The sequence below is a fragment of the Salmo trutta genome, chromosome 1, assembly GCF_901001165.1.
Source record: "Salmo trutta chromosome 1, fSalTru1.1, whole genome shotgun sequence".
Classification (NCBI taxonomy): Eukaryota; Metazoa; Chordata; class Actinopteri; order Salmoniformes; family Salmonidae; genus Salmo; species Salmo trutta.
The window spans coordinates 67424924-67451838 of record NC_042957.1 but is presented as its reverse complement, the minus strand read 5'-3'; the positions used below and the strand labels follow the sequence as shown (position 1 = coordinate 67451838).

The 26915-nt window shown below is 42.8% G+C and overlaps 4 protein-coding genes across 8 annotated transcripts in view; 2 read left to right on the top strand and 2 right to left on the bottom strand.

Moving 5' to 3' along the window:
- LOC115205911 (ADP-ribosylation factor-binding protein GGA3) overlaps window positions 1-7046 on the bottom strand; it is a 9053-nt gene extending 2007 nt beyond the window's left edge. Inside the window, exons 1-14 of the mRNA XM_029772350.1 lie at window positions 6988-7046; window positions 6265-6349; window positions 6050-6125; window positions 5816-5914; window positions 5585-5708; window positions 4642-4745; window positions 4250-4330; window positions 3426-3563; window positions 2259-2340; window positions 2050-2166; window positions 1590-1859; window positions 873-955; window positions 555-712; window positions 1-17 (exon numbers count right to left, since the gene is read on the bottom strand). The exon at window positions 1-17 is cut by the window's left edge and continues 288 nt beyond it. Of these exons, the coding sequence (XP_029628210.1) occupies window positions 1-17; window positions 555-712; window positions 873-955; window positions 1590-1859; window positions 2050-2166; window positions 2259-2340; window positions 3426-3563; window positions 4250-4330; window positions 4642-4745; window positions 5585-5708; window positions 5816-5914; window positions 6050-6125; window positions 6265-6349; window positions 6988-7027 (1474 nt within the window). The 5' untranslated portion in view covers window positions 7028-7046. The remainder of the gene's footprint in view (window positions 18-554; window positions 713-872; window positions 956-1589; window positions 1860-2049; window positions 2167-2258; window positions 2341-3425; window positions 3564-4249; window positions 4331-4641; window positions 4746-5584; window positions 5709-5815; window positions 5915-6049; window positions 6126-6264; window positions 6350-6987) is intronic.
- Window positions 7047-7138: 92 nt separating this feature from the next.
- On the top strand, window positions 7139-9353 carry LOC115205901 (28S ribosomal protein S7, mitochondrial-like). Of its 2 annotated transcripts, none has more exons than XM_029772333.1 (5): window positions 7139-7311; window positions 7800-7991; window positions 8122-8185; window positions 8267-8420; window positions 8729-9353. In XM_029772333.1, the coding sequence occupies exons 1-5, from the start codon at window positions 7202-7204 to the stop codon at window positions 8965-8967; spliced, it is 759 nt and encodes a 252-aa protein (XP_029628193.1). In that variant the 5' UTR covers window positions 7139-7201; the 3' UTR covers window positions 8968-9353. The 2 variants fall into 2 exon arrangements, with proteins under 2 accessions (XP_029628193.1, XP_029628201.1); XM_029772341.1 differs by having other exon boundaries at window positions 7155-7311; window positions 8267-8434.
- Window positions 9354-9362: 9 nt separating this feature from the next.
- Window positions 9363-22072, bottom strand: LOC115205887 (MIF4G domain-containing protein B). Of its 3 annotated transcripts, none has more exons than XM_029772301.1 (12): window positions 21943-22072; window positions 20970-21138; window positions 18677-18832; window positions 18152-18322; window positions 17572-17752; window positions 17176-17306; window positions 16906-17036; window positions 13987-14081; window positions 13564-13691; window positions 12981-13136; window positions 12570-12662; window positions 9363-12255 (listed from the first exon to the last, which is right to left on the bottom strand). In XM_029772301.1, exons 2-12 carry the CDS (start codon window positions 21099-21101, stop codon window positions 12028-12030), a joined length of 1602 nt encoding a protein of 533 aa, XP_029628161.1. In that variant the 5' UTR covers window positions 21102-21138; window positions 21943-22072; the 3' UTR covers window positions 9363-12027. The 3 variants fall into 3 exon arrangements, with proteins under 3 accessions (XP_029628161.1, XP_029628170.1, XP_029628179.1); XM_029772310.1 differs by having other exon boundaries at window positions 13564-13673; XM_029772319.1 differs by lacking the exons at window positions 16906-17036; window positions 17176-17306; window positions 17572-17752; ... (2 more) ...; window positions 20970-21138; window positions 21943-22072 and adding an exon at window positions 14897-15008 and having other exon boundaries at window positions 13564-13673.
- Window positions 22073-25723: 3651 nt separating this feature from the next.
- The window catches only part of LOC115205848 (testis-expressed protein 2), a 139431-nt gene continuing 138239 nt past the window's right edge, over window positions 25724-26915 (top strand). For both annotated transcript variants that reach the window (XM_029772238.1, XM_029772229.1), the window contains exon 1: window positions 25724-26472. The gene's annotated coding sequence lies outside the window, so the exon portion shown is untranslated. The remainder of the gene's footprint in view (window positions 26473-26915) is intronic.

The following is a 26915-nucleotide window of genomic DNA, read 5'->3' as shown; positions in this document are numbered from 1 at the left end:
CACCGCCAACACGCAAACTGGAAACGACAGAAAAACAACATGAGCTCTCTCTGGAAAACTAACTAAATCAAAAAAGCAAGTGTGCAATCAAGAGCACGTTGATTTGTACCATATTCAGGATAATGTTGAGTACCATCTAGTAATGTAATGATGTGATGCACTACTAATGACAACCCTGAGCCTTCGGATTACCTCAGAAGTGTTGCTTCACTTTAGCCATGCGCTGAAGCACCTGATCTAATTCAATGTGGGTAATATAATACCTTGAAGTGATCTACAATATTTCCAGTGAAGTGACGGGAGTAAGGTTAGTTGACGCCAGGACAGCGGAGTCAATCACCACCTTCCGGAGACACCTGAAACCCCACCTCTTTAAGGAATACCTGGGATAGGATAAAGTAATCCTTCTAACCCCCCCCCCTTAAAAGATTTAGATGCACTATTGTAAAGTGGTTGTTCCACTGGATATCATAAGGTGAATGCACCAATTTGTAAGTCGCTCTGGATAAGAGCGTCTGCTAAATGACTTAAATGTAAATGTAAATGTTGAGCACCTCTTTGGCTCTCCAAAGTCCAGCATGGCCAGGTCTTGGAGGTCCTGGAGGCTGTGGGTGGCGGGGGCCGTGGCGGGGGCTGGCGCTGGCTGGACTAGAGGAAACACTGGGCCTGGCCCTGCTATAGCGCCAAACAAGTCCAGTCCAGGGTCAGAAGCCTGGAGATGGATAAAAAGGAAGAGACACTTACAAATCTACCAAATGTATCACAAGAGTTGTTCAAAACTCCTCACTGGTAAAGACACAGGAAATGACAGTAGAAAAAAAGTCATGCTTTTTAATGCTCTGACCATTGTGGTCATCATCAGGAAGAACTACCTGTAAGGAGGTCCACGGATTCGCTATTTCATTCAGCTTTGGTTTTGATTGGCTGTTCAGAGAAGGAACTGGATCATTCAGGCCTGAAAAAAACACACAAGGGTCATTAGTATTCACCCTTCTTTTACCAGGTAAATTGACTGAGAACATATTCTCTTTTACAGCAACGACCTGGAGAATAGTTACAGGGGGGAGCGGGGACGAATGAGCCAATTGGAAGCTGGGGATGATTAGGTGGCCATGATGGTATGAGGACTAGATTGGGAATTTAGCCAGGACACCAGGGTAAACACCCCTACTCTTACAATAAGTGCCATGGGATCTTTAGTGACCACAGAGAGTCAGGACACCCGTTTAACGTCCCACCCGAAGGACTGCACCCTATGCAGGGCAATGTTCCCTTCACTGCCCTGGGGCATTGTGATCCCCTTAGACCAGAGGGAAGAGTACCCCCTATTGGCCCTCCAATACCCCTTCCAGCAGCATCTGGTCTCCCATCCAAGGATCTGCTTAGCTTCAGAGGCAAGCCAGCAGTGGGAAGCAGGGTGGGATGCTGCTGGCATAATGAAATGAAGTACCATGGGGCATTGTCTGAACATTGGTGAACACAGTCCTCATGAATACATTTTGAATACAAATCAAATAGGAAATATGGCCTATATTTAACAAGAATACATTAACACATAACTTCCATAAAATTCAAGGTCAGTGAGGTACCTAAGGATAGCAGCTCATCGTCAAGGAGAGAGAGCGAGTTGAGAGCCTTGTCGGTGGCTGGGTGGCTGGGGCTGTTGTTCTGACTGGCATGCAACTCAGCCAACCTTTTTGGAGGAGGAGGCAAGACAGGGATTGGGAACCCCAGGTGATTGGCTGGAGTGGGATCGGAGACCAACGGGAGAGGGGCAGGCGGAGGAGAGGTGGAGTTTGGAACGTCAATGCCAGCCAGGTCAATCAAGGTCTCTGTGTTGTCACTGTTCCCTGTGGTCTCTGTAGAATAGAGAGGGAAAGAAGGAGAGGTGGAGAGAGGTAGAAGGAAGCAGAGAGAAATTGAAATCGAAGAAGGTAGAAAGAGAAAGATACAAAATGGTAGAAAGGAAACAGTTTGCTCTGAAAGTGATATGAAAAGATCTGAAAGTGTGTGTGTGTGTGTGTGTATACATTACGTGCAATCACTCACCTTCACCAGCTGCAGATCTAGGATCCTCGCTGTCTCCATTCACCGTCTGTCCCTTGACAATCTTCTTGTAGGAGTTGATGACCCGTGAGAGGTCATCGCTGGCCTGCAGGATGTCACCTGGAAGGCAAAGGTCAGAGGTTAAGAGATGGAACAACAAATAACAATCTAAGAGGTTGAAAAACATTAAAATAACAACTTTATTTCCTCACCTAAACTTGTGTCGTTATCTTCAGTCTCTGTGGCCATTTTGAAAGCAGCGCGTCTCAACTTGTCGCAGCGGTCGTATAGTTCCTGGTATTACAGGAAATGTACGACGACATGCTTCAATCAGCCACTGACACAGTTTACAATTCTAATTCATTTCACATAACATCAAAGTCTACCACGCTCGTATCATTCTAGCAGCCATTCCTAATTCACTCCCTACCCCTTTCCCTTGGCCCTACCCCTTTCCCTTGGCCCTACCCCTTTCCCTTGGCCCTACCCCTTTCCCTTGGCCCTACCCCTTTCCCTTGGCCCTACCCCTTTCCCTTGGCCCTACCCCTTTCCCTTGGCCCTACCCCTTTCCCTTGGCCCTACCCCTTCCCCTTGGCCCTAACACTTTGGTGTTTGCCGATAGGTAAGGACTTAGCAATATGATAGAAGCTCCACCACTAAACTGCTTATACCTATCCAGACCCTTCAGATCTGCAAACATTGAAAGGTTAGGGCCCAGGTGAAGTGGTAGGGAACAAGTTGGGACTAGCTGTAAAACTGAGTTAAGGACTGGCTATAGCCTGAGGTGATACATAAGGGCCTTAATGCTTCACAGCGAGCAAAGAGGATACGTATCTAAGTAAGGAGCAGTTCAGACGCCAAACTTTTGGTGAGTAGAACTGAATAGACATGAAGAGCGGGCTGGCATGGCTGAGGACTCTGCTGACGTACCAATTGGTTTCATACAACCGCTCTCCCAACACTGCAGACTTACTCGTTGCTTTTGGGTTGAATTCAAGCATAACAGCCACCTCTCAGAAGTCCTCCACCTGCGTATAAGCCATGACTGTGCTTCCGTTGTGGGTGTGGTAGCCAAGCAACCTTTATTTGCATGCAATTAACATATATTAATATGCACGACCATTTTTCCTGACAGTGGAAGAACTGCTCTGGCAGAACTGCATGAAACAGAGGCGTGCCTCACCCGCACCGCCCTGAAAGAGCGGCAGAGGCTGACCAACTATTGTCAAAAGTCACACGAGGCGCACTATGGCTTCACAAGGCACTCTATCCCTGCTCTCCCAAAGAGAAGTGTACATTTTTTAGTTAAGGGGGGCGATAGAGCAGTGTTTGAACTAAGTCTAAGTGTGATGTGTGTGGAGTCTGAACGGAACACACACCTTGATGATCTCTCTGTCTGACTGGGAGGACCTGTCCTTGTCGTAGTGGGACAGCATCTCACTCAGCAGCTTGACGTTGATGCCCACCTCTTCCAGGGTGTGGATGCGTTTGGTCACTTTCTGAACCCTGACATCGTCCTGGCAGAATGAGGGTTAATAAGATGTTCAAGACTTGTTCTAACATTGTTATACATTGCTCTAAGAGCCTTATATGCATGCGTAACAGTTATATTGTAAATGCATTCAGCCGTCCTGGGAAACAGAACAATACAAGTGTTATAGAGAACTACTAACATGGACGCATGATCGACTATAACCACATTTTCTAAGCTCCATCTGTGTGTAATTCTACAGTGTATTTATTATCCCATGATGAATTATTAAAGCAATAAGGCACAAGGGGGTGTGGCATATGGCCAATATACCACTGCTAAGGGCTGTTCTTATGCACAATGCAACGCAGAGTGCCTGGATACAGCCCTTAGCCGTGGTATATTGGCCATATACCACAAACCCTGAGATGACCTATTTCTATTATAAACAGTTTACAAACATCTATTAGAACAGTAAAAATAAATGTTTCGTCATACCTGTGGTATACGGTCTCATCTACAATGGCTTTCAGCCAATCAGCATTCAGGGCTGATAAAATACTCTATAAGCATTTATTACCACTCAAAGCTAGTTAGAACGGTCTTATGAACCCATTATGACTATAAACACACAGGTGGTATGTCACAGGCTGAGTATGAGCATTCACAACAGCTTACGGCTCCTTACAACCGCCTTTATAAGCACTTAAAGGGCATGTTGTTGTCTCTCACCTCCTTCACCATGTTTTTGATGAGCCTGTTGGCTTCCTGCAGGTCCTCTGGGTTTTTGCTCCTCAGAAGCTCTGCTAGTAGCTAAACACACATGAAGGCATGTCAAATCACCATGGTGACACGGACATCTGCTGGTTTGACTCTATCTGTACATCAGTGGTCAACAATGCTGGTCCTAGAAAGCTAGAGGGAATGCAGGCTTTTGTTGCAGCCTGATAACCCCTGTTTTAGCAAATCAAGGTTTCAGTGATTTGTTGTAAGTAGGTGTGGTAGTGCTAGGCTGAAACAAAAGACTGCACACCACATATACAGTAGTTCTCTAGGACCAGGGTCCAGGACCAGGGTTAAAGACCAGTACTGTGGATACACTCAGTCTGAACCCAGTGTTTCACCTTGCCCATGTCCTCATTGTCAAACACAGGGTTCTTGGGACGTGTGGGGGGTGAAGGAATCAGAGTCTTGTCCACTGGGAGCTCAGGGTCCATAGTTACAAGGCCTGAAGAACGGAAGGTGTGTCTGATTTAGTTCACAGATAAGATTTAAAAAATAACTCAAAATAACTCTATGGGACTATTCATCACAAACAGAGTTCCATTTCAAATCAATGAGGAAAATTGAGGAAGAATATCATTTTACTTCCTGAATTGAAATTAAATGGTATTAAGCAGGTAGGTACCCTAGCGGTTAAAGCATTGGGCAAGCAACCGAAAGCCAACAAGGTGAAAAATTGGTCGATGTGCCCTTGAGCAAGACACTTAAGCCTAATTGCTCAAGGGTTGCCATTGATAATGGCAGACCCTGGCTGTGAACCCACTCTTGGGAGTTGGGATATGCAAAAAACACATTTCCAATTCACACATGCGTATAATACACACGTGTACATGTCTGAAACAGGACAAACTTTGTAGCTGATAGTGATGGGGGGGATTGATACAGTGACATGTCAGGATATAATTTGACAATATATCGTATTGACAATATCCAAATATTATTTTTGCGCTAGTTTACTGTATCTAAAACCAAAACTCCCAGATTTTTCCTTCATAGCTTGTTCTCCATCTTCTTTTTAAATAGGGAGCAAATTTGTTATGAGCTATTTTATTTCCATGACTGATCAAAACGTGTTCTCTCATGGCTTTCTTGTCCCTTTGCAGCAGACATATGGTGAGCAATATGTTTGGAACATCGAATCGCAATAAAATCACAGTATTGAATCGCAATACATTTTGAATCATGAGAATTGCAATACATATCGTATTGGCAGCTAAGTATTGTGAGGTCCCTGGCAATTCCCAGCCATAGTGGCTATGGTAACTAGTGGAAACCAGTTCTTACCCTGTCTCCTTAGTGTCTGGTATGCTTCGTTGATTTTGGCCTCGTTGGGGAAAGCCACTGTCCAGCTGTACAGCATCTCAATGATCTTTGTCTTTACCTTCTCTGGTACTCTGTCTCCCATGTACTAGATAGAAGTGTACCAGATCTTTGTCAGTGATGTATTCACACACAGAACACAAGGAAAATAGAAGAAGAATAAAATAACGCATTCAGGATACCAAGTCCACTCACCTTGGGAGAAACAACTTTGATCAGCTCGTTCAGAAACCGATATTTCCCGATTTCATTATGAAACCTTCTCCCGCAGTTCTTCATACATGCCTCTAATACCTGGGAGAATTACACGTGGACACATAGGTAGCCCTGAGACAAGACTGTATACACCATATGAGTACATACAGCTATGCCTCAGGACTAGAACAGAATATTGGATGAAATGAAATAGTACAAACAAACAATACTCACTGTTAAAGCCTGAAGCGCCTCCCATTCTTGCGGCGATTGGATTTTGTGAACCAGCAACCTGACAGATATCTGGGGACTGCACAAAGAGATCGGGTTAAATTGGCCCATTTCCTATACATACTATAGCAATGGGTCAAATATAGTTAATACATACTGAATGTATGTATTAGCTAATACATACTGAATGGTATCAGGTGAATCAGGAAGTAACATACCCTTCCAATTCCTTATTGATCTGGTCACAGAAACCGATGATGTACTCCCAATCCTCCTGTCTGTTTGTTGGATGGGTGGCTTTATCTATAGTGAGTTCAAATAAAAAGAAAATATGTTTAACACATGCCTTTACAGTTGAGAGTTGACAGACTTGTTGAAAGGACAACACATGTGAGCAACCGGACACTGACAGTAAAGAATTCGACTGTCATCCTCTACATTGCACTGGCTCCTAGCATCAATACCACAGCGCGCATACATGCAGTGAAGTCACCAGCAAAGATGTTTTATCTGTGCCACCACTATAACGTTAGCCCCCAGTTCCTCGAAAGGCTATCAATTATATCTGTCAACCAACACAAGATAGGCGCTTGATACCAAAATCACAATCCTCAACTTAGCTGTCTTAACGATCGATATCAAAAGGGAGATCAGCTGAGGTTCAGTGGCCACATCCCCTGGGTTTATGCTTGAATGTCCGCCTCCCACAACTGATCCAGATTCAGTGCACAGCTTTCCTGAAACGGCTGCTCAGAACGACAACGCTAACACAGATCTTATAACGGGGATGCCTCGAAGGCAGTAGCCCTGGAGGATTTCAGACAGTTCAACAGATCGCACTCTTCCTTACTTCATTCATACATTCACTCCATTCATTCAATGCAATGCAATATGCTAATAATATAAATGAATTGACTGGATACATAGGTTAATTCACTCACTGAGCCAGGATTCTAGCGTCTCCCCTTCCTGGTACGCCATAGCATTGGAAACATCACGTGATGACATCACCAATGTGTGCAACTATGCGCGAGAATCACGCAGTCTGCGTTGTCAATAAAATCTAGAAAAAGATGCATTTATTGTTTGGTGTAAAATTTAGAAGTTCAAACATTTAGCTGAAAAATGCTTTACTTTGGAAAATAAATCATAGAAATGAGTTTTGCTTTATGGCATCTACCAGGGAGCTTACCCAGGGGTCTTCGCACCACACTTTCCAAGATGGCTGCCTCCATCACAGGTTTACTAAAACCTTGGATACCAAGGTAATTATAATTTTGCTGATTAACAACGCTATGGATGTGTATCTTAACACTGTGATACTGCACTAGTATGACACTTATCATTGCACAAGTTTATTACAACTACGTTAACTAATTCAGCTACCTACAGTCAGTGACATTTACATTCAACTTTTTTGTATTTATTTAGAGACATGCCACCCACTGTGTTCATTGTAGCAAAATACAAAATCACCAATGCTGTAAGAACAAGTTTGTGAATCAGTGTGAGTGTGGCTGGCTACGATTTGTTCATGTAGATTTTAACAAGCACAAACACTAGCTCTGATCCAGGGCGTGAGGTGACAGGACCAGAGCTAAGAAACACTCGTTACCCCATATGTTTCGGCAAGCAACATTAGATTGTTAAATTATCATGTATAGATATTGTCCATGATATGCTATAACCATTGCATTGTATTTGACTATTAAACATTTAGTGTCATAACCTTATGTTGCTCATGCATCTCTAGGGTACTCCTGGTGAGATGGAGCAGGTACAACCCTTACTACCTGGAGCCTGAGCCTCGGAAAGAGGTGTACCACATCCCAGAGACTGAGCTCACACCTGAGCAGAAAGAGGAGAGGGAGCTGAAATCTGTCAGGCCCATAAAGGCAGCCACTAACTCTGTCACCAGCTCTGTTTTCAACGACCCTGTGTTGAGGTACCTGACCCCAACACACAATGCATAAGCCTACAAACACTGAAATACATGTAGCTCGGTCATGTGGTTGTATGTTTACCCTGTCAATGCAGTGTGAATTACAGCTCATCACTATTCTTTCTCTTCACAGCAAGTTTGTCAACATGATGATGAAAGATGGTGACAAGATTATTGCCAAAGGTATCATCACACAGGTATAAGTGGGATTCTATGGGACTGTTTGATATAGTTTGCCAAGTAATGTAAATATACACTAATGCCCATCCTCTTCTCAGACATTGGAGAACATGAAAAGAAAACAGGTGGAGAAGTACCACAAAGCCCCCGAGGGAAAGAAGGCAGAGATCGAGTGTAATCCATACGCCATCTTCCACCAGGCTCTGGAGAACTGCAAGCCTGTCATTGGCCTGGCTAGCATTCAGAAAGGGGGCAAGTTCTATCAGGCCAGTACTCTCACCATTTCTACAGAGTCACCAGGGTCTTATTCATTAGTTCACAACGTAGCAAAAAATTTCGCATCGTAGCAAAACGTTCTGTAACGAAAACAAGCGTTCAGGTAGTCCCTCCCCGTTTCTCTTTTCTTGTCTTTGGTGCCTAATGAGCACAACCTTGGGGTGATAGTTTGTAGAAAAGTATACATCAACTGTTTATTCTCCACGATAGACATGAAAAATTGAATTTCTTTAGTCTCATACAGTATGTGTAATGACATCCTGTATTGTCCCTCCACTCTGCAGGTGCCCATACCTCTGACAGACAACAGGCGGCGCTTCCTGGCCATGAAGTGGATGATCACAGAGTGCCGGGACAACAAGCACAGACGCACACTAATGTACGAAAAACTATCCCAGGAACTGCTGGCCGCCTTCTCCAAGGAGGGCAACGTGGTCAAACGGAAACACGAACTGCACAAGATGGCCGAATCCAACAGAGCCTACGCCCACTATCGCTGGTGGTAGTTGACTTTGAAGCCTGAGTGCAGTATTCAAAATGGGACCTTATGGACTGGAAGGAATTCAATTCACTTTAGTCAAACTTGAGGTGGAGTTCCTTGTTGGAAAATAAAAACATCATGGACATTTGTGCAACACATTATGGGAGATTGTCTTCAATGTCGGGCATTGACAGGCTATGTAAATCTCTTGGACTCCATTGTGAAATATTTGGAATGGTGTGTATCCAAGTATACTGACCACAAATACAATTACTGTAAATGTGGCTTCTTTTACTAACATTGTATTATGGTTCAATAAAGAATGATTGTGAAAACATTACAAATGACATGATCACATACTGTATTTAGAATATAGGTGCATTCATCAGTGTCATCTTCAAATAAATACAAACCTTAGTTAAAACCCACCAGGTCGATTCTATTTGAATGTGATTTTTATTAATCTGCAGTCAATGTACAACAGTAGCAAAAAATGAACTTGACCAATGTTTGTACTTCTGACATTTGAACAGATCAGATACCCAACTATAGTAATGGGAATATTTATAGGAAAATATACACTGAGCTCTGTCTTCACACAGTAAACTCAAACTTTCTATATATCTACTTGAGTAGATAAATGTACAAAATGCTCAAACTTATTTGGTAATTCTGTGTAAAACAAAAGGCATGTACGCAAACCAGTAGTAGGCAAATTGCGAGTGCTGCAATTCCTGTTCAAATTAGGTTTCTACTGAATTACTTTACTTTGAATACTTGGTCCTTTTGTAGCAATAAATAGGCCCTATAGCATATACACATTTACTTCAATAATCTTCTTTCAACATCATGGCCCTATCAAATATGCTCACACTAGTGGGTGACCAAGTTTATTTTAGTGCAGTGCTTCGCAGCCTCGTTTTATTTAAGATGTACTCCAATATGTTAATTTGAATGAAAACTATTGAGAAACACTGATCCAGTGAACTACATTTCAAACAATAGAAAATTTATGTCAGTCCCCCAAGTGTCACTATTCCAATTCCACAACTACTATTACCAAATAAACGTTTCCATCTATTCTACAACTGTCCACTAGGGCCAATAGAGGTTGCTAAAATAGCCTACTAATTAACACTGTGTGAGATCATATCTTCAAAAAAATTATACAGTTCTTCCCTCTTCAAAGACTTTCATTCAGTCAATTGGAATAATCAACAATTCCCCATGCCTCCCTCACTTTCTTGCAGTAATCACTGAGCTGACATAAGTAGGGTAGGAAAAATATCCGCAATGGATCCCATTAGATCAGTGATTACTATGAGGAAGGAAGGATAGATGAATGTTAAAGATATTGGAACAGGACCTAGATATAGTCTGCTGTATGATTGTGTGCAGTAGTTTTTCCAAGACACTGTGTTTGGTTTTGTGAGCGTATTAAAGCACTCGGTCAGCACACAGTGTAAACATTATAAAACATACATATTCTCAACTACAAAAACTAGTAGATAAGGACTTCAATAAAGTGAACCTGGTAAAAGCTTAGTGCTGGTGGAATGAATCTCAGATGTACTACTGTTTTGAAAATCTAACAGCAACGAGTAGAACAGCCAGACAGAACTTATAAAGTCACTATAATGCAGTAATATTCTCAGCTTCCAAACTGAATAAACGTTTGCATTATGGTGCACAGTTTTCCCAAGCCGAAAGAAAAAAGCCAGCATCCATTTTGTAGCACCAAAGTGTGGACTATGATGTTTAAAAGAGGTACAGTACCTCTTAGAGACTTGTGAATACAAAAACATCTGCAAAACTAGTTGTTCTTATTAGAATCAGCAAAAACTGACTATAACTTCCAGCTTTGACGATATTGCTGTCCATATTGGCACCACATATACTACAAAACTATTTTTCAGATAAACTTGTGATATTAACAATTCAGAAACTAGGATTCAGACCATAAAAAGTTAAATATATTGATATTTTCAGAAAGGAAATATTACAAATTACTTTTGACTAATCTCTTGGTCCCAAATCCTAATAATACCAAATTGTCACCCTCTCTTGTCATGTGTTTTTTGACCTTAGCGGAAACGAAGAGGCTTAAGAGTCATTGGCAGCAGGGTGGACCCACGTGGAGTTACATGGGTTGTATTCATCTTTTGTGTGATTGATTTTGTCAAAAAGCTTTCCAGTCATTTTAATCTACCACTCAAACAACAGGTGCTTTTAAAACAAAAGTTGACTGTAAAGTATCATGTACAATTGATTTGGACCCTATGGCTGTATTTAGACAGGCAGCCCAATTCTGATATTTTGCCTAATTATTGACAAAAGAGCTAATCTGATTGGTAAAAACACCAGTTACTGGTAAAACAAAATAAAAGACCAGAATTGGTCTGTCTGTGTAAAAGCAGCCTATTTTGTAAAGCATTGATTGTGAGATCATAATTTGATCCATACATTCACTTGGGCCTAATGAATGTCTAAGCTCTCGAAACGTTCTGCAGACCGCTCAAGATTCTTTGTAGAAAAAGTAATGAAGATCATCACCTTTGAAAACAGTATCAGAAACGACTGGCAGAAGAGCTATAAGATTAACTCAATCATGGTCAAGCCCACGTGACTGGAATGTGTATCTGAACTACTTATGTACAATAGTGAAATGTCTCATAACATTGGAATGTCAGAAAGCAAAGGGATTAACAATAAGTAATTCGACTGGAGTAAAAACTGCCGATCGAAACTCACAAAATATCCTGAAATTCAGTCAAACTTGCTTCAAACCAACCCAATTCAAATATACCTCTCGCCAACAAAAACCTTTAACAACCATATACAATTGCACATTTCAAACCGACTATCTGGCTAGTGGAAATATCCCTGCTGCTAACCACACTGACTAGTGGCTACCCCATGGCAAAGCCCAGCAAAAAAAAGTGTCCTTTCTGGAATCATCCACTATGCAGCCCCTCTCCCAATACTATCATTCAGGGTCACATTCAGTACACACAAAACGGGAGATTCTAACCTGAGCTCGTCCAATCCCATTTTGTTCCTATTGAACACCATCCACCTACTGCAGCCTGGCCTAGCCTCAGTCTAGTCAGTGACTTCGCTGTAGTAGTATTTCTGGGCCGTGTCGCTGAGCATCCAGCCCCCGGCTCTGAACTCCAGGATCTCCAGTAGCAGAAGACGGGCCATGGAGCTCAGGCCCTCCTGCAGTAGGAAGCCGTCCCGCAGCAGGTAGAAGAGCTCGTCCATCTTCTGTCCGTCCATCTTCTCCAGCTGGTCCCCGATGCGGTGCAGCTGGAGCACCAGGCAGTCTACCTGGGGGAAGGAAAGGAGAAGCAAAGGAGCACCAATATTAAACAAACGCATATCATTATCAGAGAAGGGGAGATCACATTCAGAGATGTACTCAGGCTATAGCATGTACATTTGTTTTCATATTTCAAACAGTAGACACTAGCCAGTATATAAAGCCGAACATTGTAGTAAAAACATTTACATTTGGTTCTCCCTTTAATCTGAAATTTATGCTTGGTAAATAACCAACATATTGCGCTTTAAGAAGTGAGAGACAATTGAAATATGTCCTCAGTTGAAATACTAAATTGGGTGCCGCGCCATCTTTGACCCACCTCTTCCTCGTTGTTCAGTGAGTCGGGCTGAGCCAGCCTTAACAGGCAGTCAAACACAGGATGCACCAGAGCCACCATAGGCATGTTGTTCACCTGGGGAGGGGAAAACACAAGGAGCTATTAACATTTAATTGATAAGAATGGCTTCTATGCGTATACAATCCATGAAGAAACAGCTCAAATAAAACTGGAGAGTACTATGCCTGATTCACACTATAGGGATGAACCGTACTGCGCTGGTTTTGGATATTGTCCTTCCACAATGTTCTTTCCAGCACAGTTCCAGCAATTATGGTGGATGCGTAACCAGGACAGCCCAGTACAGCTTGGCTCAGTTCAGTCTTGTGAATAGGTTGTTAGATACCTCCAGTTAGAATATGAATAGGGATTATGTAATGTTTTGGCTTGTACCTTGAGGTAGTCGAAGACGTTGCAGATGAAGGTGACGAAGCAGACCCACTCCTGCAGCGAGCGAAGCCGCGTGTCCTCCCGGGCCACGAACTCCAGCTGCAGCCGGTTGAGCAGATTCCGCCGGAACACGTTTCCGTTGTTGTGCTTGGCCTCCGCCTGCAAGGTGTGGTAGAGAACGAGATCACACACAGCCATAAGCATCTGTATGGTTCCAGTCTATGGATATATACAACTAGGAAGTTAAAGCACTGATCCTGGGGAGCAAAATAGTAGGATTGGGTTGAGTAGGATTGAGTTGCCATTTGACAATGATAAACCCCTTGATCCCCGCCACCCCTAAGCTGCCCACCCACCAAATGGTTAGGATTTGAAGACGGTAAGATGATCTTAGATCTCAGAACTTCTAGAGAGGAGCTCATTTGACTTGGTTTACAGTCAAACTCCAGCTTTAGTTCAAACCATGTTCTAGGCCTAGGTGTGAAGCCCTAGTCAAACAAGATAATCAAAGATAACAACAGTAAGGTGAATTACCACCATTACTATCAGCCAGAAAGGCAAGTAGTTAAGGTGATTTTTACCATACCTGAACGATAGTGTAGCAAATGCGACCTGCCTCTTTGCTGAAGACCTGGTCCTTCAAAGACTGGTCCACGATGACATTGGACACCTTCTCCAGGTCCACCGTGCTGGGCTCTGAGGGCAGAGAGAGGGCTAATCCAAAGACAGCCACACTTACACTTGCTACTGGGTCACGTTCAATAGGCACAACATTTGACAATAACGCTCTGAAATGGCAAGGTTCCATCTGAGCTTGCCCAATAACAAATACTTGTTTTCTTTTTCTGTTGCAAAATGTTTGAAATCTATTGCTACGGTTTGCACTAATGAACATGACACTGTACTATGTACTTAATTGTAAAAACAAAATGTTATCAATCTGACCGTGTTGATTTTTCACACAGACTATTATATACATCTTCACAGAATCACTACATTAGGGACTGACCTTTCAGGGCTGTTTTCAGCAGCTTCTGGGTCTCCAAGTCTAAAGACTGAATCTTGTAGTCCTCTTTAGAGTTTTCCATTTTTTTACAAGTGATACTGAAATAGACAGTGGATACAGACAGACTATGCTTTCAAACATCATTTCAAGCGAAATTCATTAGACAGAACTATTTGTCTCAGCACAAAGCTGTCTAAAGCTGTTGTCATCAATCTGGCTGCCCCCAGGCCTCTTTCATAGGGGCATATAGGGGATTAAGCCAACAAACGCAGTTCCTCTAATATTGCCCAAATAAAAAGGTATTGGTTTGCATACAAGCAATGAAGAAACAGATATATCTTCAAATCCCAATAGTTAATTGCCATTTGTGGTGGTATTTTGCATGTTAGAGGATGTATTTCCCACCCATCCATTGTAAAAAGTCAATGAAATTGCATGACTTCTACTGGGTCAGGAGTTGCATTTTCAAACAAACGAAACCTTTGCAGCAGCCTAACCTCGTTCCCAGGATATGGAAGGTCAGCAAGTCTGGTGAACGAGACCAGCAGCAGCCTGTCCCGTTGCATCAAACTGCACTACATGCCAACCCAGCAATAAATACCGGTAGAGATTAGAGATTGGATCGAGCTAGCTAAAAATTGGCTGCAACTAAACATGCACGCAATTAATGCAAAAGGTCCGAACAGTTTAGCTAGTTACCTAACTAGCTGCTAAAATTAGAAACGAGAAAAATAGCTAGCTAGTTAACGACTTGTTACACAGATAACATTAAACGTTAGCTACCAAGCGAATATGTTTGAAAAGGAGTTGCTGTTGAGTGGCTAGCTAGCTAACTGACTTGTCAAGTCTGATTTACATGAGCTCAAATTACGTTCGTTCAGGTTTCTAAATATAAACTTAAATCAAGACTTACTTTCCTAAAGTTAAGTTTGAAGCAGTGATAACATTATACATTCACCCTCCACTGTGCTGTGCTGTTTGGGCCTGACTTCCTGAGTGCCTTCTGCGCACGCGCTGTGTTCCAACGGTACAGGACAAAATGCGCGTGCACTGACGCTTAGGGAGAAGTGTCCACTGAAGTTAAACAGTTTACCCATAGAATAAACCCACATTATTAAAAGTCTGTTCTGACTATATCATTCCAATGACATGTTAATTTGCATGCATTTTCTTTATTCAAAAATAACAAAACATGAGTAAGTACGATACAATGTGTTTTAAATAAAAACCCAAATATAGACTGACACACCTGCCACCACTTTGTACAGTGCGTCAGTAGCCGACACAATGTTACACATAGTACAATAAATTGTCCCACCAAGTGCAATCTTTCCAGCATTAAACATACACAGAATAAATATTCAATTTTAAATACAGTGTTAGATATGCTGTGTATAGACGTTTACATTTTAATCATTTAGCAGACGCTCGTATTCAGTTGGTCATATATTTAAAACTAACATACACCGTCATGCTTCTTTAGTCATAATTTAGCACTGAGCGAGCGCCAGTTTGAGAATTTCGCAAAGAATTCCAATACTGACCCATAAATGCTGTTACAACAGTTTACTTGAAATTAAAGTACAGTACATCAAAGAAAAGCAAACTGAAAACAGCATAGATGGTAAATGTACTTTTGTTATTAAATAAGCATTACCAACCATATATAAATGGCTATAAATATTGAAACACATTCCACACAGAAAGCAACAAACCCTTGCACCTCATTTAGAATGTATGATAATTTTGAGTCTATGCTAACACATTAGTTAACATCAAAACTTTTAGCTGAAATGTATTGAATCGTCCCTATTAAAGAGCATTCCGTGATAGGATCATCTTTGACCTGGTTCTGACTATTTATTTTAGCCTAGATCAAGCATCTCTTTCCCTTCGCTCCATGGTATCTATCAGTTTCAAGAGCAACCATCTGGGCTTATCAATTTAACACACAAAACATTGAAAAGGAGAATTTAAGTGATTTTCCCCCATTCAGCAGCTGTCAAAACACAGAACACTTGCAGAGGTATATTCTCAGTACATGATCTAAGACAATGGTTATATCCTCCGTATGCTGCCTGTCAAATATAAGGCAATTCTTCAGGTAGTTGAAACAGAATACATTGTTACGATAGTTGTTACAAATATAGTCATATTTGGTAAATGACAAAAGTCTTTAAAAGCAACAGGCATCCTGTCCTCAGTATAGACTGCACCACAAACCCTGAGTATAGTAGAAAAACAACAGCAAAGAGTTCCAGTATAAACATACTTACATCAAGGTGTTTGGACACTGACACCATACACATGGTAAGGTGAGGTGACATCATTCCTTATGTGGAAGGTCCAGAGCAGCACCACACCTTGACTTTCCCAACTTATAGGATACACTATAGGTAAACAGTAAGGAGAGCCTTTTTTTCTTCTTCCCAGCAATGTTGACTCCTATCACCAGTGGGATGGGGATATGGCATGTACGATGTAAATGTGCGTGATTCTGCCATCCCCTCCCTTCTTTTCCAGTGCTTTGAGTTCCTCTACTTCTTCAGTTGCCTCTAAGCCAGGGTTTCCTAAACTCGGTCCTGGCCCCCGGGTGGACGTTTTGGTTTTTGCCCTAGCACTACACAGCTGATTCAATTAATCAACTAATCATCAAGCTTTGATCATTTGAATCAGCTGTGTCGTACTAGGGCAAAACCAAAAACGTGTACCCCTTGGGGTCCCGAGGACAAAGTTAGGGAAATGCTGCCCTAGACACTGTTCTATGGTCCATTTTTACATTTGGTAATTACAAAGTTGAGGTTGTAATTTGTGGCGATTGAGCTGATCCTAGATCTGTGCCTAAAAGCAACTTCTACCCAGTGCTCCTCTGCTCACTGGCTGCCCTTCTGGTTCTGTATGACATTAAGGAAGAACTCATACCAGAAGAAGGTGAAGCCCGTGGAAACAGCTGCTTTCACTAGGCTGGGAGATAGGCCTTTGAGAAAGCCCCGGAGACCCTCCTCTCTGGCGATCTGGGACACACAGTCTACAAAGCCACCATACCTCCGCACCTGCACACAGTAAGCAGAGACAACACACTTCAATGTCATGTAGATGGATGCCCCGTATGACAGCCATCTTTGCTCTAATATAAGACCTGCTGTCAGGCTCATGACTGAATGAGACAATGTAATGAGATGTCTACTCTACCTGTCCAAAGTGGGCTCTGGCTTCTTCAAACCCTCCCACCTGCAGTCTCTTTTTGATGAGGTCAAAGGGGTAGGTCAATGTCTTGCTGATGACTCCAGCACAGCTTCCACATACCAAGCTTCTGAGGTTGCCTACAATAGAAAGGAAAAAAGCAGTAATGTTCAGGTAGTTTCTAGGCCCCTATCCTTCAAAGTTAGGTTTATTTGTTCAGTCAGTGGTACTGGGCACTATCCAGGCCCTAGTTACAAAGTTAGTTTCCTGTTTGCTAGCCAAGCCGAGGTTATATTCTAGTTTCTAGGCCCTATTCCCTTAACAGTCATTGCTGTGTACAGTGTTGTGTATTTAAAACAGTGTCATGCTATCAAAGGCATGACCATCCCTACACTGGCCACTGACCTCTGATGTTGCTGTCCTTGGGCGGTGGTCCCATGAGGTTCTTGAGGACCTTGTAGAAGAAGAACTGCAGGCCTGCGTAGGGGAACACTGCCACCAGTGTTGGACCCAGGCCACGGTAGAACCCCAGGGCCCCCTCAGTGCGGTACATGGTGGACACAGCATGTCTCAGACTGTGATACACCTATGTTACAGATGATGCCTGTGGTTAGCTAATAGCTATCAGTAGCACAAGCCAAAGATTTAATGATAACACTTTAACAAAGCCAAAGTGTGGATTGCAGTTACTCCTTGTCCATAGACTGCCTTCAAGGTAAGGAAACAAACATCTAATTAAAGATATTACATTATAAATTATCCTTTTAAGGGGTTATAAGTAGTTTGACAGTTAATTATATCTAATTTACTATAAATGTATATTTAGTTTATAAATAATAAATTACTGGTTGAAATTGTGTGGTTGTTTTGGTGCTTGGCAAATTATGGGTTGCACAGTTAATGGATTATTACTGCTTTGATAATGGTACAATAAAGCTAATGCTTTTCGATAGATTCATACTGTGTGTTTTTCTTTGTCTCTCACCTTGGGCTCTCCCTGAGCTGCGAAGCGTGTTCGCAGTGTGTCTAGTGGCTGGCAGGCTACAGTGGCAGAGCAGGCAGCCAGACCGCCACACACAAAGTGCACCCCCGCTGTCTGGCCGTCATATACGGTGCTCTTGTGGGCCATCTCAGTCAGGAACTCAAAGCTGGCAAACTATGGAGGGACAAAAACACAGCCTTAAAACACAACCTTAAAGCACAGATGAAAACACAGCCTCAAAAACAATGTTCAGACAACAGCGCCAAGTTATACAGCACAGCCATGAATGGAGACCACAGGGATAAAAACAATAGAAATAAAAAAGTGAGGCACATGACTATATATTATAATCTATCAACCCACTACCATGTGAGAGATGCTATTGAGGCGTTACAGGGTAAAGGCTAGCGAGGGACAAAGAGTTGAGTCAGAAAACAACTCTCAGAGATCCACTCATTCAACTACAACACTGTGTGACATACAACAGGGCATTCTGACAGGAAAAATGCCCCAGTGTATGTTCCCTACCTGTACTGCCCCGAAGCAGACAGAGAGGAGCTGGGCGGGGACATGTCCTTTCCAGAAGGCAGGCAGCCCCTCCTCTGCCAGGATACAACGTGATGCCTGGAACAGGCCCCAGTACTTCCCTTCGGGGTGCCTTGACGATACGCTCTCTATCTGCAACTGTGTATGCAAGGAGGGGTGTATACTGTCAGACAGGGGATAGAGGACATTCTGCTTTAGACATTCTTGTGTAGAACGAAATACACATATGCACGTGCACACACACACACACAGTTGAAAGTAATTCCCCAGCAAATGCTGAGCACATCATCAATGTGTGTTGCCACGGCCACCAGTGTGTTGTGAGAAACTGGGCATGCCCAGTGGTGTCTGAGGGTCTGGGTGTGGTGCTGTGACTCACATCAAAAGAATGCAGTACAACCAAACAATGTTTAGTAGCAATGAAACAAACTTCTTCAGGACTAAAAAGCTTGATTTCAGTGAGTCTCACAACACTGAGCTTTTTGGTTTGAGTCATAAAAGCCTGGGTAGAGGTTATCATGCACAAATAACAGAGTTGTATGTTTACCAGAACCACTCGGGTTAGGCAACAAAAACACTGCATTCGGAAAGTATTCAGACCCCTTGACTTTTTCCATATTTGTTACGTTACAGCCTTGTTCTAAAATTGATTAAATTATTTTTTTTTCTCAGCAATCTACACACAATACCCAATAATGACAAAGCAAAAACAGGTTTATAGACATTTTTGCACATTTATTAAAGCAGAAATACCATATTTACATAAGTATTCAGACCCTTTGCTATGAGACTTGAAATTGAGCTCAGGTGCTTCCTGTTTCCATTGATCATCCTTGATGTTTCTACAACTTGGAGTCCACCTGTGGTAAATTCAATTGATTGGACATGATTTGGAAAGGCACACACCTGTCTATACAAGGTCCCACAGTTGACAGTGCATGTTAGAGCAAAAACCAAGCCATGAGGTCGATGGAATTGTCCATAGAGCTCCAAGACAGGATTGTGTCGAGGCACAGATCTGGGGAAGGGTACTAAAACATTTCTGCAGCATTGAAGGTCCCCAAGAACACAGTGGCCTCTATCATTCTTAAATGGAAGAAGTTTGAAACCACCAAGACTCTTCCTAGAGCTGGCCGCCCGGCCAAACTGAGCAGTCAGGGGAGAAGGGCCTTGTTCAGGGAGGTGACCAGGAACCCGATGGTCACTCTGACAGAGCTCTCGAGTTCCTCTGTGGAGATGAGAGAACGTTCAAGAAGGACAACCATCTCTGCAGCACTCCACCAATCAGGCTTTTACGGTAGATTGGCCAGGCGAAAGCCACTCCTCAGTAAAAGGCATATGAAAGCTCGCTTGGAATTTGCCAAAAGGCACCTAAAGACTCTCAGACCATGAGAAACAAGATTCTCTGCTCTGATGAAACCAAGATTGAACTCTTTGGCCTGAATGCCAAGCGTCACGTCTAGAGGAAACCTGGCACCATCCCTACGGTGAAGCATGGTGGTGGCAGCATCATGCTGTGGGGATGTTTTTCAGCGACAGGGACTGGGAGACGAGTCAGGATCAAGGCAAAGATGAACGTAGCAAAGTACAGAGAGATCCTTGAAGAAAACCTGCTCCAGAGCGCTCAGGACCTCAGACTGGGGCGAAGGTTCACCTTCCAAAAGGACAACGACCCCAATCACACAGCCAAGACCACACAGGAGTGGCTTCGGAACAAGAATGTTCTTGAGTGGCCCAGCCAGAGCCCGGACTTGAACCCGATCGAACATCTCTGGAGAGACCTGGAAATAGCTGTGCAGCAACGCTCCCCATCCAACCTGACAGCTCTTGAGAGGATCTGCAGAGAAGAATGGGAGAAACTCCCCCAAATACAGGTGTGCCAAGCTTGTAGCGTCGTTTCCAAGAAGACACAAGGCTGTAATCGCTGCCAAAGGTGCTTCAACAAAGTACTGAGTAAAGGGTCTGAATGCTTATGTAAATGTGATATTGCAGTTTTTTATTTTATAAATTAGCTAACGTCTAAAAACCTGTTTTTGCTTTGTCTTTATGGGGTATTGTGTGTAGATTAAGGGAAAAAACTATATAATACATTTTAGAATAAGGCTGTAACGTTACAAAATGTGGAATAAGTCAAAGGGTCTGAATACTTTCTGAAGGCAATGTAGTTCCAACTTACATTATGTTGCATTTAATTGTGTAGTAAATTAGGGTCCAAAGTGGCCATGCAACTAAAACATGCACCACAATAATATCCATCTGATGATGCTTACTGTACCTGGAATCTTATCTTGATGACATCCAGGGGGCTGATCAGGGCTCGGGTCACCATGCCTGCAGCTGACCCAGACAGGGCTGCATCTTCTGGGGCTGGAGCAGCGCCCTTAGACCCTGGGTCATAGCCCACCATGATGACTCCACAGCAGCCTCACCAGAGGACCTCAGGTCTGGGGCAGAGAAAACATGTTATACAGCACAGGAGGTAGGATGGCACCTTAATTGCGGAGGACAGGCTTGTGGTAATGGCTGGAGCGAAGTAAGTGGAATGATATTCAATACATCAAACACATGGTTTGATGCTGTTCCATTTACGGCATTCCAGACATTATTATGAGCCGTCCTCCCCTCAGCAGCCTCCAGTGTATACAGGGTGACTAGTAGTTTCTCTGAGAGACAGTCACTGTAAATATGGATAGTCTATTGTGATTCACGAGGAATGATTCAGTATGTTGCTATTTTTATTGGAAGCCAATTCTGTATCACTTAGTGCATCACTGCCACTAGAGATAGTTAGTAGTTGTATAAAGGAGTCATCAGGCAAATTCCACTGATCAATCATGTGTGATGGATTCTTTCATTGGTACATGTAGCCTTTTCTGTCTAACCGGAAGTTGACTCTACTGATATTGACATGACACCTGCATCTAGCTGACAGCTACTGTAACTTACTGTTGTTGAGTAGCCTAACTAGCTAACTAGCTACCAAGTTATTGATCAGCCCTTCCTCCTAATCAGACACATGTGGAGATCGCACACGTTGATTGCCATTGATGATCACGTCCTTCTCTTCAGGTACATTAGTCGCAGTAATAATTCATAGTAAATACAGTAGGTATTAACGATCTTCAAAAAATACCATAGAGGACAGGACCTTGGCATAACTATGAGGCTAGCTAACGTAGCCACTCAATCTGGTTTACTTCAATCTAGCTCGCAATTTATAGTTAAAATGCGTAGAACTGTCGACTCACTTTTATGTGCTGCTCTTCTATGGAAATGTGTGAAAGAATAGTTGTTGAAGGACAGGTAATGCTACATGTACTTCTTTTCATACAATTTAGCTTACTCAAACCTATCTGGAGAATGGTGCAAATCGAACCAATCCGCATGGAGGGGTGGATCACGTGACCCTGAAAGCCCAGTTGCACAATATTTGTTCTCCTTATGACACAAGATGTCGCTGTTGTTAAGTAACCAGTTTCAACATTCAGTACTGTATTTTTTTATTTTTTTATTTCACCTTTATTTAACCAGGTAGGCCAGTTGGGAACATGTTCTCATTTACAACTGCGACCTGGCCAAGATAAAGCAAAGCAGTGCGACACAAACAACAACACAGAGTTACACATGGAATAAACAAACATACACAATAGAAAAGTCTATATACAGTGTGTGCAAATGAGGTAAGATAAGGGAGGTAAGGCAATAAATAGGCCATAGTGGCGAAATAAATACAATTGAGAAATTAAACACTGGAGTGATAGATGTGCAGAAGATGAATGTGCATGTAGAGATGCTGGGGTGCAAAGGAGCCAAAAAATAAATAACAGTATGGGGATGAGGTAGTTGGATGGGCTATTTACAGATGGGCTATGTACAAGTGCAGTGGTCTGTGAGCCGCTCTGACAGCTGGTGCTTAAAGTTAGAGATATGAGTCTCCAGCTTCAGTGATTTTTGCAATTCGTTCCAGTAATTAGCAGCAGAGAACTGGAAGGAAAGGCGGCCAAAGTAGGAATTGGCTTTGGGGGTGACCAGTGAAATATACCTGCTGGATCGCGTGCTAAAGGGTGGGTGCAGCTATAATGACCAGTGAGCTGAGATAAGTCGGGGCTTTACCTAGCAAAGACTTATAGATGACCTGGAGCCAGTGGGTTTGGCGACGAATATGAAGCGAGGGCCAGCCAACGAGAGCATACAGGTCGCAGTGGTGGGTAGTATATGGGGCGTTGGTGACAAAACGGATGGCACTGTGATAGACTGCATCCAATTTGCTGAGTAGAGTGTTGGAGGCTATTTTGTAAATTACATCGCCGAAGTCGAGGATCGGTAGGATAGTCAGTTTTACGAGGGTATGTTTGGCAGCATGAGTGAAGGATGCTTTGTTGCAAAATTGGAAGCCAATTCTAGATTTAATTTTGGATTGGAGATGCTTAATGTGAGTCTGGAAGGAGAGTTTACAATCTAACCAGACACCTAGGTATTTGTAGTTGTCCACATATTCTAAGTCAGAACTGTCCAGAGTAGTGATGCTGGACAGGCGGCCAGGTGCGGGCAGCGATCGGTTGAAGAGCATGCATTTAGTTTTACTTGCATTTAAGAGCAGTTGAAGGCCACGGAAGGAGAGTTGTATGGCATTGAAGCTCATCTGGAGGTTAGTTAACACAGTGTCCAAAGAAGGGCCAGAAGTATACAGAATGGTGTCGTCTGCGTAGAGGTGGATCAGAGAATCACCAGCAGCAAAAGTGACATCATTGATGTATACAGAGAAAAGAGTCGGCCCGAGAATTAAACCCTGTGGCACCCCATAGAGACTCCCAGAGGTCCGGACAACAGGCCCTCCGAAACATTATGCTTTGGGGGTGTTTTTCTGCTAAGGGGACAGGACAACTTCACCACATCAAAGGGACGATGGACGGGGCCATGTACCGTCAAATCTTGGGTGAGAACCTCCTTCCCTCAGCCAGGGCATTGAAAATGGGTCGTGGATGGGTATTCCAGCATGACAATGACCCAAAACACATGGCCAAGGCAACAAAGGAGTGGCTCAAGGAGAAGCACATTAAGGTCCTGGAGTGGCCTAGCAAGTCTCCAGACCTTAATCCCATAGAAAATCTGTGGAGGGAGCTGAAGGTTCGAGTTGCCAAACGTCAGCCTCGAAACCTTAATGACTTGGAGAAGATCTGCAAAGAGGAGTGGGACGAAATCCCTCCTGAGACGTGTGCAAACCTGGTGGCCAACTACAAGAAACGTCTGACCTCTGTGATTGCCAACAAGGGTTTTGCCACCAAGTACTAAGTCATGTTTTGCAGAGGGGTCAAATACTTTTTTCCCTCATTAAAATACAAATAAATTTATAACATTTTTGACAAGCGTTTTTCTGGATTTTTTTGTTGTTATTCTGTCTCTCACTGTTCAAATAAACCTACCATTAAAATTATAGACTGATCATTTCTTTGTCAGTGGGCAAAGGTACAAAATCAGCAGGGGATCAAATACTTTTTTCCCTCACTGTACAAGTCCAGGACCATATAGACATGAAAACACCTCTTGGCAAGAGAACCATAGTCTATAATACTGCATATAGACTCTATATGAACCTAATGCCATGTTGATGATAATGTATCGTCCTGTTAAATGCTGAAGATCAGTGTATTGTGTCTGTGCCGGTGTTTGGTCTGTTCTCCTTGCCCCCTGCAGTGTCCAAATGAGATAAGCAGGAACTCATGTAATCCATTGTGTCCCAAAGTTCATGTCCAGCCTGGCCCCAGCTGTGCTCACACACACACACACACACACACACATACACACACACACACACACACACACACACACACACACACACACACACACACACACACACACACACACACACACACACACACACACACACACACACACGATCTCAAAGAAGATCACATAGTTCGACCAATTTGACTTCAGATTCCACCATCTGTCCACATTTCTCCAAACGTCAAACATTTTGAAATTGCTCCAAACGTCAAATTTCGAGGTGTTTTGGACACCACAGGTTGCACCCTTGCTGTCACAAGTTTAGGCATTTATTTTGAATGTTTAAGTTAAGGGTTAAGGTTTGGAATAGGGTTTAAAAAAAAATCTAAGGAGTGCCTATACTTGGCTTTGAACACACAACCCTCGGAGCCGAAGTTTGCGGCTTAGGGTTAAAACAAAAACAACTCCACGGTTAAGTTTAGGCCTTCATTCTGAATGGTTAAGGTTTGGGAAAGGGTTAAAACAAAGACATTTAAAACAAGTGTCTATCACTGGGATTGAGCATACGACCTTCAGAGCTGGAGCTCGCAATTTACGCCCATCTGCTACCCTGGTCCACAATGTCTACAACGCTCACTGTTGCCCTTAATGGCCAGTTTTGGGTACCTGGACGGATGGCGGATTTCAAAGTGGATCATGGGCGACATGGCTGCACACACACACACACACACACACACACACACACACACACACACACACACACACACACACACACACACACACACACACACACACACATAGAATACATACATCAATACATACATATATACATACACAAGCTAGCACAACCAAACACATATACACACATCCTGCCAGGCCCCAGCTGTGCTCACACACACACTACGAGGCATGATGGATGGGGAGGCAGATGAACAAAACCCCCACTGGATGTAGATGGATAAAAACAGAGGGATGAATTAAGCAGCAGCAAGACTGTTGAAAAATAGTGGTCAAATTATATTTTACTAGAAACAATGGCTATATATTATTCATATACAAGTTAAAAAATCTATGTACCAATTACCGATTGCTCCTGTAATGGAGAATACATTGGTTATGGTTTAGCCTTCAACTTCACCTGTCCAAGGAAAACTACCGTAGTAGGTCTATCAATTGGATACATCAGTATCCCTGATGGACACTTTTAACCTGTATGAGTCTGAATGGAAAATATCCCATGCTGATATTGGATTTATTTTTGATGTGGTGGACAGTATTCACAGAGGGGTTAAAATGTTATTCTACATTGGTTTTACCTTCAGTTTAATCCATGCATTTACATAAATCTTCTTCATTGCACTGCTAGAAAGACCTGGATGCGTTTTTAGAAGTGATGGTTTGAGAGGCTGACCAAAACACGTGTGAGTGAAGATCCTATCCTATAGACAAGTGTGACAGTGTTTTCATACTGAGCCGAGAACAACATAGGTGCTGCTGTACGACTGTTTTAATCTGGATTAGTGTTTCTCTCTCTAACCAGGACTCTAATAATCCAATTATTCAGAGTTTGCTTGGCGCTTCTTCAAGGGGGAGAAGATGAGGGAGACGCGAAGCAAGGGCTCCTCGGTTATATGGCGGTGTCTCGGCGCATACTGTTCCTGTTCATGCTGGTTCAGGCGATCTGAACTTCTGAAGTGAGGCTACGAGAGGCTATCCGTGCTACTAAATCTATTGGAAGTTTTTTTCTACGCCATGCAAGGCAAGTCGAACGCGTCTCTATGCAAAGCGTGAGCAAAGTTATTTTAACAGGGTTTCTATTCTAGTCAGTCCACTGCAGTGCATCCCTGTGCAGTATTCGGACATACAAAATGCTGCGCTCTGCTCTGCAGTCAGACTGCGGCTTTGACAGAGTTTTGAGAGCGAAATCGAAAGACGACTGAATTTAATGAGAGTGACTTGGGTCTTTTTCCATACCTGTCAATCAACGGGGATAACGGTATCGGCTATAGCCTACATTATGGGTCCATCATTGTCGTTTTGTTGGTGTTCAGGTGAGTAGACATAAATTCGAGTCGGTAGGCTATGTTTTGACATCGCCCAAGATATTGAAATAAATCAGTTTTTTTATCAACAAAATATTGGCCTATGTTTATTAGTTATTTAGCCTACATGGCTGAGCCCTGAAATATAGGCCTGTGTTTAGCAGTTATTTAGCCTACATGACTGAGCCCTGAAATTTGACTTGAATTAGCCTATATTGAAGTTTGATCATGTTTACATTTGGCATTTTAGGCCCGTAGACGTTTGAATTACAAAAACTAAGTAGAAATTACATTTAGACCTATGGGTGTCATGGGAATAATAACCAAAACAAAAACACAGTATGTCTGATGCAACCGGTGGATAAACACTCATCGACCACTTGTGCGTGTAGCCTCATGCCCTAATGTCAGGACAGCTTTATTGTTCTCCAGGATAATCCCATCAGATTATT

What these genes read in the sequence shown, in the direction of transcription:
- LOC115205901 (XM_029772333.1), top strand. Translation starts at nt 7,202, where the DNA reads ATGAGTTTTGCTTTATGGCATCTACCAGGGAGCTTACCCAGGGGTCTT. An exon ending in TTCAACGACCCTGTGTTGAG is followed by an intron (nt 7,992 to 8,121) that starts GTACCTGACCCC and finishes TTCTCTTCACAG; the next exon opens with CAAGTTTGTCAACATGATGA. An exon ending in CCAAAGGTATCATCACACAG is followed by an intron (nt 8,186 to 8,266) that starts GTATAAGTGGGA and finishes TCCTCTTCTCAG; the next exon opens with ACATTGGAGAACATGAAAAG.
- LOC115205887 (XM_029772301.1), bottom strand. Translation starts at nt 21,101, where the DNA reads ATGGTGGGCTATGACCCAGGGTCTAAGGGCGCTGCTCCAGCCCCAGAA. An exon ending in TTTGCTACACTATCGTTCAG is followed by an intron (nt 13,137 to 13,563) that starts GTATGGTAAAAA and finishes CACACCTTGCAG; the next exon opens with GCGGAGGCCAAGCACAACAA. An exon ending in ACGTCTTCGACTACCTCAAG is followed by an intron (nt 12,663 to 12,980) that starts GTACAAGCCAAA and finishes TCCCCTCCCCAG; the next exon opens with GTGAACAACATGCCTATGGT.